Source organism: Urocampus carinirostris, chromosome 19 (genome assembly GCF_059441175.1).
Source record: "Urocampus carinirostris isolate Australia breed hairy pipefish chromosome 19, RoL_Ucar_1.0, whole genome shotgun sequence".
NCBI classification, from domain to species: domain Eukaryota; kingdom Metazoa; phylum Chordata; class Actinopteri; order Syngnathiformes; family Syngnathidae; genus Urocampus; species Urocampus carinirostris.
Window position 1 is genome coordinate 7,856,058 of NC_142367.1, and position 15,725 is coordinate 7,871,782.

At 43.0% G+C, this 15,725-nt stretch overlaps 1 protein-coding gene across 1 annotated transcript in view; it reads left to right on the forward strand.

Moving 5' to 3' along the window:
• Positions 1–438: 438 nt before the first annotated feature.
• The window catches only part of LOC148347053 (carbohydrate sulfotransferase 15-like), a 65,805-nt gene continuing 50,518 nt past the window's right edge, over positions 439–15,725 (forward strand). The window contains exons 1-2 of the mRNA XM_088324157.1: positions 439–458; positions 9,341–9,842. Of these exons, the coding sequence (XP_088180283.1) occupies positions 9,384–9,842 (459 nt within the window). The 5' untranslated portion in view covers positions 439–458; positions 9,341–9,383. The remainder of the gene's footprint in view (positions 459–9,340; positions 9,843–15,725) is intronic.

Sequence of the window (15,725 nt, forward strand, 5' to 3'; positions counted from 1 at the left end):
TGTGCAGCTGCTGCTGACTGCGATAATGATAATGGTTAAACAACAAAAACTAAGGGAAAACATAGTTTTTAGATGGAAAAATGACTAAAATATGACTCACGGACGTAGTCGATTGTTGTCTGTTGTTGTTGTTGTTGTTGTTGTTGTTGAGTCACTCAAGGCGCCTAAGGATAATCCTCAGTAGCGCTAGACTCGCTTGTGGGAGGCTCCTTAGTTCTCCGAAGGAGAATCCCAGCTGGCGGTGGTATCGGGCAGACTGGAGTGCTGGGCACCGCAGCCAGAGATGCTCGGCCGATTCTTCGTCCTCACCGCAGAGACGGCACCGATCGTCTTCGCATTTCCCCGTCAAATGTTGCCATCTTCGGAGGGAGAGGTGATGACCGGACCGGAATCGTATAAGATCGACAAGGTCTTTCTTTGAGAGCTGGGATTCTTCCTCCGGGTTGTGGTGGGAAGAGGTAAGAGAAATGAGACGTCGGTGGGTAGATGGGGGGGGTTTGCAGCTCCTGCGAATAATGGCGAGCCAAGTTTGTGGGTCTAGCGGGGCGGTAGGTTGAGGGAGGGCTGAGCCTAATTTAGCCTGCTCGTCTGCAAGGTCGTTAGCCGGGAGGTTGCAGTGACCCGGGACCCAAATAAGCCGGATGCTCTTGGATGGGGAGAAGGCCGCAATTGAGGAGTTAAGGGACAGGAGGGAGGGGTCTGTTATATTAGGGTTGGAGAGAGCTTGGAGGAGGGACTTGCAATCCGTGATGATGGAGGCTGAGGACAGGTCGTTATTGTGGTCTAGCCAGGCGATTGCAGCGATCATGGCAGACTTTTCGGCCTGAAAAGAACTGCTGAAGGCCCCGGTTGGCGCATGCCAGGAGTGGATTAGTGTGTTGCCTTTAAAGATGACAACTCCATTCTCCGTACCGTTGAGGGTGGAACCATCGGTGAAAATATACAAGTCGGTTGGGCCCAGATCCGCAAGTGTTTCCTCTGCAGTGGCAAGTTGTTGGGCAGGGGATGCGGACTTTGGGACGGGGGTGAAATGAATGGGTGGTGGGGGCGCCAGAGGCCACGGAATAATAGGGTCATGTACAGACTCCGAGTCCTCTGGCGTGAGGTTGAGAGAGGATAAAATGGGGGTTGTGGAATTACGCCAGTCCTCTCTCTTGAGGCGTTTAGGACTGTGCTTTTGGAGGAGTACTCTCCTGTGATCGTTGGGAGGGAGGTGGAACCTTTCCTAAGGCTGGCAAGCTGAAGTCGGAGGAGAGCGGTGGGAGCTGGGCTTCATGGAGGACAGCGTCAATGGGAGTAGATCGAAGTTGGCCCGTAATTGCTCGAGCCGCGTCCGATTGTGCCCTCTCCAGTTTCTGGATATTGGTGTTGGAGGCCCAGGGCGCCCAGGCAGGAGCTGCATATTCAGCGAGCGATCTGATGGTGGCAATGTAGTTCGTCCGCATCTCCAAGGGCTGCCATCCCCAAGACGTGCCGGTCAGTTGTCGCAGGAGATTGGATCGTTGCTTCATGACTTGGCTTAAGTGCCGGACATGCTCATTGAAGGTCAGTCGCCGATCGTATCGAACCCCCAGGAAAGTAGGAGTAGGATTCATCTTGAGTCTCAAACCCCCTACAGTGATGTTTGGGCACCAAGAGGATTCCGCAGCGTCCATGGAAAAGAAGGCGACTTCTGACTTCGCCGTGTTGAGGGTGAGATGATTAATAGTGGCCCATTGGTTGACTTTGGCCGCCTCTGACTCTAGTCTCACCGCCACTTCTTCTTTATTACGGCCGCTACAGACCAGCGCCGAGTCATCAGCATAGCCGGAGACGAGGGTGGAGGATTCGAAAGGGTCAAACAGAGTTCCCGAATGTTTGATCTTACATTACACAGTCCAGCGTTTTTCCGAATTGCTCAGTCCACAATTAGTAGATTGGGGAGTCCACAATTGAAAGGATTTGGGAGTACAGTCAATAAACATGCCCGATTAAAGTCGCCGTCGACGATAAAGCTCCGTTGGGGTAGTGCAAGCTGATGTTTAGCAGCGGGCAGGAGATATAGCGCTATGCTAACGTTAGCATCTGGTGAAACTGTTAGCGGTGGAAAGTATACAGCAAACACAAAGACCACAGTTAACTCTCCTGGTACATAACTAGAAACTCCATATCGAGTGAGCATTGTGTATCAATGGTTCCGCTATTATTGTAGCGCGTAGTCTCCAAACCCTGTTTTTACCGGAGTCTTCGTCTCGTTCGAGCCGGTGATGTAATGCGGCGTCGGGAAAGCCAAGACTCCGTGATGGCAAAAAAAAGTCCTCCAATTCCGGACGTTGTTGGTGGCGATCCGCAGCTCAATTCACTCATTGTGGACGGATGGATCTGGCGTTGGTTGAACATGCTTGGGAGCGCTGGTCTGTGTGGTCGCCTTCTTAGCTTAGCTCAGCCTTTTCTCCGTCGTTGTCATTGTCGGCAGGCAGCAAATCTTCCAGGGAGATCCGGTGGTCTCTGTATATCCCTCGGGATGTAGTGGATATTATTGTAAGTGCGAAGGGAGTCGAAGGGAAAATAAGAGGGATCAGGGGACACTGAAAAACAAAAGACGAACTGGAGCCCGAGCCGCAGCGTCTAGTAGACGCGCCGCCATCTTGACTTGTTTTATGTGGATTATATGTATTATTTGCCCTCATGTTTTATGTGGATTATATGTATTATTTGCCCTCATGTAGGTTTTAGATGAGGGGATGGTGTCATAATAAAGTATCTATCTATCTATCTATCTATCTATCTATCTATCTATCTATCTATCTATCTATCTATCTATCTATCTATCTATCTATCTATCTATCTATCTATCTATCTATCTATCTATCTATCTATCTAGTCTGTAGTTTGCAATAGTCTTTGATCTGTGCAGCCGTTTGAGACTCTTTGTGATTAAGGGCCATACAAATAAACATCACTTGACTTGACTTGACTATAAAAACGGCCTTGGCAACTGCTGCTGGACAAAAGTGGTACTACACCTCTCGGCGTCTCAGCAGACTTTTGAGCATTCTTATTTGCATTGATGTGGCTTATAAATCACGTGATACAATGAATCAATGATCCAATTAATTGCCAACACTTTAAATAATCAATTTGAATTGATTTTATTGATTAATTGATGCAGCGTACAGTTCTGATGTAATTAGTTCAAATCCAGCCACAAGCCTTCCTGTGTGGAGTTTGCATGGGTTCCCCATGCTTGGGTGGGTTTCCTCCGGGCACTTCGGTTTTCCTTCACATTCCAAAAAACAGCATGTCAGGTTATTTGGCCGGTCTAAATTGTCTGAATGAGCGAGTGAGTTGTCTGTCTCAGTGTGCTCTGCGACTGACTGGCAACAAGTTCAGGGTGTCCCCTGCCCACTGCCCGAAGATAGCTGGGATGGGCTCCAGCACCCCCGAAACCCTACTGAGGATGAGCGATGCAGATAATGGATGGGTGGATGATGCAGCCGTACTCAAAACACTCAATAAATCAATATATTTTTAATTTTTAATTCCATGATGACAGGTGAGGTCACCCGCCTCCTCTGCACGTCAATGACTTTATCCCAGGTGCAAAATAAGTTGAGCCTGCTAAATTATTAATTGGGAGAAGCGGATGCATTGTTTTGCACGCATCCTTGAAAAAACACACCTTATTTTTATTTAGCTGATTAATTATGCTGTTCTTGCACGGGCCTCCAGTGAAACAAAGGATGAATAAAAGATAAGTTGGAAGCCAAGTGCCAAATGCGGGGAGCCACCTGAGCCGTCGTCCTCAAACACATCCTAGTTTCGAAGCAAAGAGGCCGACAGTGAAAATAAAGGTGCCAATGGGATTTCTGTCTTTTTCAAAAATAGAAAAGATTAGAAAAATGGTGTGCTTTCTTTCTATGCCCACTTCCATTGTGTGTTGTTTGCCCTTTCCCTGCCAAAACTATAAAAAGAACTGCTCTTGCATCCTTTTCATTGTTTCTTTCGTGCAGGTCAGTCACATGACCACGGCCTACTGAAGAACTTCTGATCGTAGCAAGCGGTGGTGCAGAAAAAAACAACATTTTTTCTTAGTTTTAATAGATTTGAGTACCGTGTTTTCCCGACCATAAGTCTTTCCCAAGTATAAGTCGCACCAACCCAAAAGTGACTGGTGCGACTTAAAACATATTAGTCGCAATCAGGTATAAGTCGCATTTTGGGGGGAATTTTATCTGATAAAAATTCAACATTAAAAACATACATGCCATCTTGAAAGGGACGGTATACTAAAGTCAAACGTACGTGCAAATTTTAGACATGCTCTTTTATATCAGTTATGAGGTGAAATATTAAGAGTTATTCAGATAAATCTGGTATATAGAATAGAAAATGCCTACCAAAATATTAGCTTCACTCCAATCACAAAATCCTATGAAATCCTAATGTACTATTGCAGGGGAGTCCAAACTTACGGTATATAAACTGGTCCAGGTTTGAACAGCCGAAAATGTGTCAGGGCCGAATATTCAAGCCTGGCATTCTTTGAACAGTCTTAAACAAATACAACCTTTTGTAAAGGTTGCAGTGCTTGGCGATCACCGTTGCGACCTCGAAGCTCGCCTTGGTAGCATTCTCTTTTGACTCTCAGAATTCCGTAAAAAAACGCTGTTGCGCCGTTAAAACAGCTGCTTGTGGTTTCCTCTTTTCACAGTATTTGTTTCCAGTTAGCTTTTTGTAGTCACCGTGTTTCCTCTAGAAGTGGCTCTTGATATTATCTTTTAAAACGGCCACAGTCCCTTGGAAAATTAGGCAGATGGTGTCTTTTTCAATTTCTACTTGTCCTGGAAGCAGCGGTCCTTAGAGTCAACCCTTCCTTTTTTTTAACTCATAGTCGCAATGTCGGAAATGGCTAAAATTCTCACAGCCAAAGAACTACTTTCATCATCGAGGAGTGTAGGCAAAAAGATTGACTTCGATGATATATTTGTAAATCACTCGAATGGAACACCAGATTTTTCAGCAACCGCCAACCCAGGAAAAAGAGAATTTTTTTCATGTAAATGTGAACCGTCAGACACCTGTGACGTTTGACAACACAAGAGAAGCAAAAACATGTCAATAACTATCGTCGAGTATAAGAAACTTACGTACGTACAAGTTGCATCCAACAGTTCAAGAGCTGAGACGATCTCCTCCATTACCCCTGCTTCTCCAGTACTACCACAGCTCCAGCTCACATATGCACTTTCTTTGTTTTACTCAATCTTGTGTTGGTATTGACTTCAAAATACCATATTTAAAACACACAGAGGGGACCCGCGTTGTTTTTACTTGCATGCACTGTAATTCTGGTCAAATTTGCTAGGGAACTAATTTTGCAATTTCCAGCCCCGATTTTTATGCACTGGATAGATTTTCTTGTCTGCTGAGAAGGTCTGGGCAGTGCACAATTGCTCGGAGGGATTATTGGTCATGAGTCACCCCTACATGGTCTCTTATCTTGTTGATAAATGAGAACTAGTATAGCAGTGTCTCGTCACTGCCATCACGTCCGCAGAAAGGACATATGCGGCTGTTGCGTTCACTGACTTCCATTATCTGGTAGTTTTTTTCTTTTGCAGAAATTCCTTTTTGGATGATGGATCTGGGTAAGAAATACAATTTCCTGATGGTATAATAACTCTTCCGACTCACACAGATTTTGTCCGATTGAGTCTCCGACCAAAGCTTGCTGCCCTTGGGAAATTGTCTCATGTTTCCTCATCACTTTTTCCAGATCGTGTGTGAATGGAGTAAAAGTGTGGCACAAAAGAAAACATTCCCCCCTCCAAATGTAAACTCTAAAAACACTTGTTCATGAATAAAGCTAGATAAATTTGATCAGATTGTCTGCATTTCAAAAAGAAATGACATTTTTGGGGTTATTTCAGCCAACCCTTCAAAAAATATAGTAAAATCCAGAATTACTCCAAAATTAGTCACCAAAATTAATTACCGTATTTTGTGCACTATAAGTCTCTCCGGAGTATAAGTCGCACCAGCCAAAAAAGTGCATAACTAAAGGAAAATCTATATGTAAGTTGTACTCAGAGAATAAATTGTATTTTGAAAGCATATACAGTGCATCTGGAAAGTATTCACAGCGCTTCACTTTTTCCACATTTTGTTATGTTACAGCCTCATTCCAAATTGTATTAATTTAATCTCTTTTCTCAAAAATACTCCATTATGACAATGTGAAAACGTTTTGTTTTTTTTACTTTTTTGGAATTTATTAAAAATAGAAAACTAAGAAATCACATTTACATAAGTATTCACAGCCTTTGCCATGAAGCTAAAAATTGAGCTCAGGTGCATCTTTTTTCCACTGATCATCCTTGAGATCTTTCTACAGCTTAATTGGAGTCCACCTGCAGTAAATTCAGTTGATTGGACATGATTTGGAAAGGCACACACCTGTCTATATAAGGTCCCACAGTTGAGTGTGCATGTCAGAGCACAAACACCAAGCATGAAGTCAAAAGAACTGTCTGTAGACCTGCGAGACAGGATTGTCTTGAGGCACAAATCTGGGGAAAGGTACAGAAAAGGTTCTGCTGCTTTGAAGGTCCCAATGAGCACAGTGGCCTCCATTATTCGTAAATGGAAGACATTTGGAACCGCCAGGACTCTTCCTAGAGCTGGCCGGCCTTCTAAACTGAGCGATCGGGGAAGAAGGGCCTTAGTCAGGGAAGTGACCAAGAACCCGATGGTCACTCTGTCAGAGCTCAGCGTTCCTCTGTGGAGAGAGGAGAGCCTTCCAGAAAGACAACCATCTCTGCAGCAATCCACCATTTAGGCCTGTATGGTAGAGTGGCCAGACAAAAGCCACTCCTTAGTAAAAGGAACATGGAACCCCGTCTGGAATTTGCCAACAAGCACCTGAATGAGAAACAAATTTTTTTGGAGGAAACCAGGCACCGCTCATCACCAGGCCAATACCATCCCTACAGTGAAGCATGGTGGTGGCAGCATCATGCTGTGGGGATGTTTTTCAGCAGCAGGAACTGGCAGACTAGTCAGGATAGAAGGAAAAATGAATGCAGCAATATATAGAGATATCCTGGATGAAAACCTGCTCCAGAGCGCTCTTGACCTCAGGCTGGGGCGAAGGTTCATTTATCAGCAGGACAACGACCCAAAGCACACAGCCAAGATCTCAAAAGATTGGCTTCAGAACCACTCCGTGAATGTCCTGGAGTGGCCCAGCCAGAGTCCAGACTTGAATCCGATCGAACATCTCTGGAGAGATCTGAAAATGGCTATGCACAAATGACTCCCATTCAACCTGATTGAGCTTGAGATTATTGCAAAGAAGAATGGGCAAAACTGCCTAAACATAGGTGTGCTAAACTTGTGGGATCATATTCAAAAAGACTTGAGGCTGTATTTGCTGCCAAAGGTGGATCAACAAAGTATTAAGCAAAGGCTGTGAATACGTATGTAAATGTGATTTCTTAGTTTTCTATTTTTAATAAATTCAAAAAAAGTAAAAAAAAACAAAAAACTTTTTCACATTGTCATAATGGAGTATTTTGTGTAGAATTTTGAGATAAGAGATTAAATCAATACAATTTGGAATGAGGCAGTAACATAACAAAATGTGAAAAAAGTGAAGCGCTGTGAATACTTTCCGGAGGCACTGTAACTGACCAATTTTTCTTCCACTGTTCTTGTTCATCAATAAACTAAAAAATGGATGTGAGCAACATGTGGAAAGGACTGTAGCCATCCATGACTTCAACATTTTTCCACTAAAATTAACCAGAATCAACCATTCTTCATCAACAACGTATTACAATCAAAAACAAGTGATATGGACAGCTACCATACCATTCATCAATGAAATCTTATTGCAGAATGTATTAAAACTTGAAATAACCGGATCAAGGCAGAAGGTTACTTGAAAATTAGTGCGACAGAAATAACAGCTGATTTGGTCGCAGATATAAAATGGTTTTCCGTGCTTTGCTATGCAGTGAGCAATGTGATAACTTGCTTCATGGTGGTGATTTTAGCAGTGACAAAGGTTTTCAGAGACTGTGTTTGTTGGCCGTACTTGTACACAGCGTGTTTTAATGTATCCACCTTGTCAGACTTATCCTTGAATTCACGTTCATGTTTTGTCTCGTAATGACGTTTAACACTTGATGCGCGAGGTACAACACTCTTGAGGCATAATGCACAAACAGCACGGTCCTTTTTTGCACAAAACCCCAGTCATTTGTCCACGCTGGCTGAAAACAACGAGATTTTTTCGCTGGAGGAGCCGTCATGATAGTTTCTGTGGCTGCGTTAAAACACAGATCTTTCCTCCTCTGCGAGGTGCGGCGCAGACACGCACTCACACACGAAGAAGAAGAAGAGGGGCGCTACCGTAAACAAGGCGCGCAACTGAGAATGTCTGAATTTCAGGTAAAAATGCGCTTTAAAAAAAAACACCTTATTATTTGTATTATTTTGCCGTGCGCTCGCATGCCTATGGTTAACCCCTCGCGTGCCACTGCTGGCACACGTGTCATAGGTTGCCGACCCCTGCTCTACACAGTTAAACATGTCCTTTCTTTCAGGTTTATTAATATTATTTGGTTATTTTCTGATTTATTCCCCCTGTACTTCTACACAACTTTCTGTTCCCTTGAAAATGGTTCTCTTTGTTTCATAATGAAACAGTCGAACACTACAAAGTTAAAGATTGTATGCCAATTTTGTTGGTAGTGATGCAATGTTCAGTCAAAAAATAAAAAGATGTAAACAAAAATCAGATTTTTTATAAAAACGGAATTTTATGCACTCCTTTTCGCATTGATTTAACATAATTAATGGCTCATAAATTATGTGATACAGAATCAATGATCTAATTAGTTGCTAATACTTTAGTCATCGATTTTAAACGATTTTTTGGGTTTAATTCTTGCAGCCCTAGTCTGTAAAATACGGTATAAGACACAAAGGAGATAAAAAAATGTCAGGATGAATGACAGTGATCAGCAGTAGTCTAAATAAAGAGGTGCCATTTAATCTCCTTTGCAAGTGTCCAAAAATGTAAAATAGAATAAACGTATGACTTTTGAAATAGGCTAAGGGTTAAATAAGTGAAAATGAGTAATACTGCTTAACCCCGTCGCTCGTGGATATCGAGAATCTTTTGCAACTCTTACAAACGTCTTCTGGCACTGAGTCACAAGCTTGGTAACATTTTTTACACTGTCAGAACTGCAACTTCCTGTTTTTCACTGTGGATTCCACCAACTGGACTTTTATTGCAAACGCACGTTGCGGAACACATCAATCAATCAAACTTTTTATTATGTTTCAGAGAAGCATCCGCGGATGAGGCAGCCCTTGGTGACTGCCTCAATATGGACAGTCACATGAACTTCTCGAACATCTGGGCTCCGAGGCAGCAGTCACGGACTCTGACCCACATGGACTACAAGTACACCTTTCTAGGCTCAGTAGAGGACCAGACAACCATGAATCTGTTTGCATTCCTGCAGGTGAAACCTGAGATTCTGAGGAACTTGCGAGCGCCGGGGCGGTTTTGCAAGTTCTGCCAGTGCGGGGTCCTTCTGAGCTTTGCCATCATCTTTGTGGTCATGGCCTCTTACATTCTGACGGGGGACCGGAAGGATGTGGTGCTCACGCCATCGCCTTATCACCACTTGGTTAACCCTCCGGGACCTTTCATGTCCAATCTGTCCTCGGCCAAGAATTTGGCGCAACTTCAGATGGTGGTCAGTTCCATCGAGTCCAAGGTGCATTTCCGGAGAGGTCGGCGGCTACCTGAGCTCAAGGCTCTGGTTCACAGTGAGCAACATGTAAGTTTCCATGGCCACTTTTCACAAAAATAAATTAAAGCGTGATTATGATCTAGAACAGGGTTTTCCACCTTTGTCAAGCTGAGAGTTACTTTTTGGTCCTAATTAACACAAAGGGCACCAGGTTTGATATACATTTCTAAAATAGCAACTTAGCTAAATGGCTTGCTAAATAGCTAAAAAGGAAGCTTGAAAGTTAGCCGGAAAGGTAAACAGGTAAAAAACTAAAAGGGAGCTCGAAAACTAAATAAAAGAGTACAGGACAACCTACTGTACAATGTATGTGACACGATTAAACATTGGAATTCAGGATGAACAAGATAAATGGGTAATAAAGACTGAAAACAAAAAAAAAAAGAGAAAAGAGTATCACGATGAATACCCCAAAAATATTTACATGGTAGCACTTTGAGTCTTGGTCAAGTTGTAAGTGCAATTTCTTTTATAATAATAATTGTGCAATTAAAAATAATTCATCATAACAATGGTGCAATGAACAGAAGTGCAATAAGATTTAGCGGCAACAAAAAAAATCCCAAATAAATCTCAAGGTATTCAGAGATCCCTTGGTACTTTGCGTTCCAGTTTTTCTAGTTCACTCTTTCGCAGGAAAAATAAATAAATAAATAAATAAATCAAACTGCCAGCCTAGTTTCAAGCCGATTGGCCAGCACCTGTTGACTTGAGATCGCCGATGCCTTTTGGATGATATTGTTTTTTGTACTGTTCTGTGAGCGGACACCTGCTCCGCGATCCTCTGCATCTCACTAAAAAGAGTTTGTGTCCCAGGCCTTTGTCATGCTGCTTAAACCATGCGTTTCTCTCTCCATCTCTCTATCTTTTTCCATCTCTCCACTCTCTCTGTCTCACTCACACTCTTGCACGCACTGCTTCTCTCTCCCTCACTCAGAAAAGCTTTTAATCAGGATGCGGCAAAAAAAATAACATCGACTTATTTAACATCTGACCAGTATCAATTTGTTCTCTCTCTCTCTCTCTCTCTCTCTCTCTTTCTCTGTCTCTCTGTCTCTCTGTCTCTCTGTCTCTCTGTTGATAAGTTGGTAAGAAGGCATGTCCACTTAAATGAAGCATAATGTGGCCATTGTGGTAATTGTGGTAATTGTCATTTATGATGTTAATGTCTATGCAATTGTATCGGAAGCCGTTAATATCTTCTAGGCTGGGTAGAGAATAGTATAATAAAATAGTATGATATTTTGGGCTCTGTTGATTACTCGCTGTATGTTTTTCCTGTCTGCTGCTGTGCTCCCAGCATATTACACGGTGATACCTTATGCGAGAATGCTCTTCACTATTGCTTGGTAAAAGGACACCAGCAGCTTCTATTCCAGGTTGTTCCTCCTGAATGTCCGCTGGGCCTTCCCTGACACAGCCCTGGTGTTGGCAGACCAAAATAGGTCATCTGCTGCACCCACCTGCAACACCACCCCTAGACATTCTCCACAAAAACTGCCAAAACTTGGATGAAAACACTCGTAACCTATTTGACTAATTAACACATAAAGGAATATGGTGACTGGCTTGGGAGTTTGCTGTGTTACCCGGATTGTCGCGGTTCCCATGGCGCCCAATTGGCCCGCAAGTGTGGCGCCAGCTGCAGCTTGTTGACAGATTGGCTCCCTGTCAGTATTTAAACTCTGTCCTGTCAGTCCCCTTTTGTCGGTCTGTCTGCGAATCTCTGTTTTCACACGGCAAGCCCTTTTTCGCCCATCCCTTATTTTTGCTCCTGTTTGTCTCCCGCTATGATCTGTTTGATCTCGACCACGTCTTGTCTCCTGTCCTGAATTACGACCTGCTTTGATCTCGACCACGTCTGTTCTCCCGTATCGAATAATGACCCGTTTTTGATATTGATCCCGTCTACTCTCCTCTCCTGGCTTTCGACTTTTTTCCTTTCCCGACCATCGCTCGCCACGGAAATACCACTTCCGCGTCTGAGCAACCCGCTCCCCGCGACCAGCGATCTCCGGATCGTGTGTGCAATCCTTTCCCTTCTTCCCAATAAAACTGTGAGTAACGTTACGCGAGTGGGTCCTGCTTCTGTTCTGGTCTCTGACATGGATGACATCACAGCTCATGAAGTCAAAGACGTGACAGGCTGTCTTCAAAATGTATTATCTCGAAAAATAATCGAAATAGAGCATAAAATATATAGATATCATACAAAAAACACATAGTTTGTTCGCATTTAGCATGTTTTAGACTGGATATCCACATTTATCATTTTTCTTTGAATTAGTGGAAACAATGATGCATTTGGCTTGAACATTGATGATTACAATTTTTGGGTTTCCAGGGTTTCGAGCAACCTGTACGGAACATGGCATACAGAAAAAAGAGAAATCTCAAAGTCATTGTAGGTCTTGCATCAGAGCTGCTGGCTTCCTGCCTACCCGAACTTCATATCAGATCGGCCATTAATTCCAATGATAATGACTTGTGCTTTGGCTGTTTGCGACATAACTCAGTTCAACTTTGATGCGCTAATGAAACGGAGCACGGCGCCCTCACAGGACAATCAATAATCCGCGTCTGACGTGCCGTTAATTGCGCTTGGAGGAACCTTGTTAGAATTTTGATAGGGAGGCAATCCGGTATGTAAGGAAAGTGGGGAAAATGTCAGTTCAGCACTATGGAAATCATTTTCATTTATATTTATTGCATATGAAATGAACCAGATCGATCTAAACATGATTTTACCTGGTTGGGAGGGATATTGATCAATGTAGTGTAATTGATAAGTTTATGGCGTAGTAGATAAGCAAAATAATGAGGGAAAACATCAATCAATTTTGAGCTTGCAAAGAGAACAGAAGAGAACCATCAAGATGCAAAAAAATACAACATGCTCGGAGGGTCCTCTCTTTGACCTCTCTATTTTTACTTGGTTGGGAGCGATGTCAATCAATAAAAGTGTAAGATAAGATGGTGAAGTAGATACTCAAAATCAGGAGAGAAGACATCATTACATTTTGAGCTTGCAAAGAGAACAGGAGAGAATCTTCAGGATGCAAAAAAATACAACATGTTCGGTCCTCTCCAAGATCTCTCTTTTCATTAAATATCCTTGGTTACGAAAAGCATATCCATCCATCCATCCATTATCTTCACTGCTTATCCTCAGTAGGGTCGCGGGGGTACTGGAACCAATCTCAGCTGTCTTCAGGCAGTGGGTAGGGGACACCCTGAATTGGTTGCCAGCCAGTAGCAGGGCACACAGAGACAGACAAGTCACCCGCTCCTTCACAATTTGGACCGGCCAATTAACCTGACATGCATGTTTTTGAAATGTGGGAAGAAACCGGAGTGCTAAGTCAAGTCAAGTCAAGTCAAATTTATTTATATAGCCCTTAATCAGAATAATGTCTCAAAGGACTGCACAGGATTACAATGACACAGTTACCTGATCTTAAACCAACATGTGGGCAAGGAACAACTCAAAAACCTCAGCGTGAGGAAAAAGAGAAACCTTGAGAAGGGAACTCGCAAGTAGTATCCCCCTTTCAGGATGACCAGGGTGAATTATATTTAGTATTACAGTACACAAACATAGTAAACACTAGGTAACATGTTAAAAAATTGTCCGGAAAGTGACAGGCTGCAGCAACGCCCCCATCCTGTAAACTAGTTCAGAAAGTCTATGACGGCCATGACGCAACTTCCCAACTCTGCCAGCTGGTCCATGCAGGCGTTCACATGCTTCAGGTCAAACGCTGGTCCGCTGACTCATCTCCATTCGTCCTTTTCCTTGGTATCACCACTAGGCAGGCAGTCGGAAAAAGACAGGACAATACAGAATATGTGGTGGGCATCATAAGCTTTGGAATAGAAGTGTGTCTTAAGCCTTTATTTAAAAACTTCAATTGAGGTTGCAGATCTAATCTCCGGAGGCAGGGCATTCCATAGCACCAAGGCCTGGCTGGAGAACTCTCAAGAAGCTCTCAAGCCTGCAGACTTCTTGGCTCTCTGAGTCACCAGTAGACCGGCATTTTCCGAGCGCAGACTCCGTGCAGGAACATAGGGGGAATCAAATCAGAGAGATAAGAGGGTGCAAGTCCATGCAAACATTCATATGTTAATAAGAGAACCTTAAAGTCACATCTTAAGTGGACTGGGAGCCAGTGCAAGTTGGCCAATACAGGAGTAATATGCTCAAACTTTTTGGTCTTAGTCAAAAGTCTAGCTGCTGCACTCGGAACCAGCTGCAAACTTTTGATGCTAGACATTGGGAGACCAGAAAGCAATACATTACAGTAATCAAGCCGAGAAGTAATAAACGCATGAATTAAAACCTCTGCATCTGATTGGGACAGCATCGGACTAATCTTCGCAATATTACGGAGGTGGTAGAAAGCTATTCTAGTAATATTTTTCACGTGTGACTGAAACGACAGATTAGGATCAAATATAACACCTAGATATTTGACCGAGTCACTATGGGTGATATTACATTTGTCTAGGTTCAGGGTAGTGTTTGAAAACAACTCACAACAGTGAGCTGGACCAATAATTAACATCTCATTTTTTTTCTGGTTTAAGGCGCAAAAATTTAAGTGACATCCATCTTTGAATATCAGTAAGGCAAGCCTCCAGATTTCTACAACTTAACTGTCCAGTTGTCTCCAGTGGCACATACATTTGAGTGTCATTTGCATAGCAATGGAAACTAATATTATTGTTGCTCACCAAGCGGGATCATATAAATACTAAAAATAAGGGGGCCAAGTACAGAGCCCTGTGGAGCACCACAGGGGACATTAGATTGTTTAGAGGTCAGATTGCCATAGTTAACATATTGCATCCTGTCTGACAGGTAGGACCTAAACCATGAGAGTACAGTTCCTGAGATACCAATGTATTCCAGACGAACAAGTAATACATTGTGGTCGACAGTACCAAAAGCAGCACTGAGATCCAGCAGCAGTAACATTGATGAGGCACCGTAATCTATTGCTAAAAGGAGATCATTGGTTACTTTAGCCAGAGCTGTCTCAGTAGAGTGATTTGCCCTAAATGCTGACTGGACAGTTTCAAAGAGGTTATTTTCTGACATGAAGTCATTTAACTGCTGTGCAGCGACCTTTTCAAGCAATTTGGCAAAAAATGGCAGATTTGACACTGGCCTATAATTACCTGGGCTTACTGGGTCCAGGTGAGGTCGCTTAAGTGTGGGTTTAATGACGGCAGACTTGAAGGCTACAGGAACAATACCCGAGGATAGCCATATATTAATAATATTTAAAACTGATGGTCCTAAGATCCCAAACAGATCCTTCACCAGTTAAGCTGGAAACGGATTAAGCAGGCAAGTAGTTTGTTTGGCCCTACTGACCATCTGTGTTAGACTATCAAAGGACAAATCATTGAAACTGGAGAATGTTTCTGAACAACCGCCGACACAGTCCTTACCTAACACCTTCACATCTTTGAGATAGGAGGAGGTTACAGAGCGTTCTTTTAAAATTTCATTCCTGATTAGTTGAATCTTTTCATCAAAAAAAGTTTCGCCATTGTGTCAAACAAAAATTTCGGATTATTCTTATATTTAACAATAATCTTAGAGAAAAACGATGCTTTAGCTGAGGCAAGAGCTACTTTATATTTAAGCAAGCTTTCACACCAGGCCAGTCGGAAGACCTCCAGCTTTGTAGTACGCCATTTTCGTTCAAGTTTTCTGCAACCTTGTTTGAGTGACCTGGTTTCCTCAGTAAACCAAGGTGTATGCTTCTTAGGTCGAAATTTTTGCCTTAGGGCCGCCACAGAATCAAGAACATTAACCAAAGCAGTATTAAAGTTGTTTGTAAGCTAGTCAACAGACCCATTGTACGAAGGGAAGGCTGCAGTTACCATAGGTAATAGTTC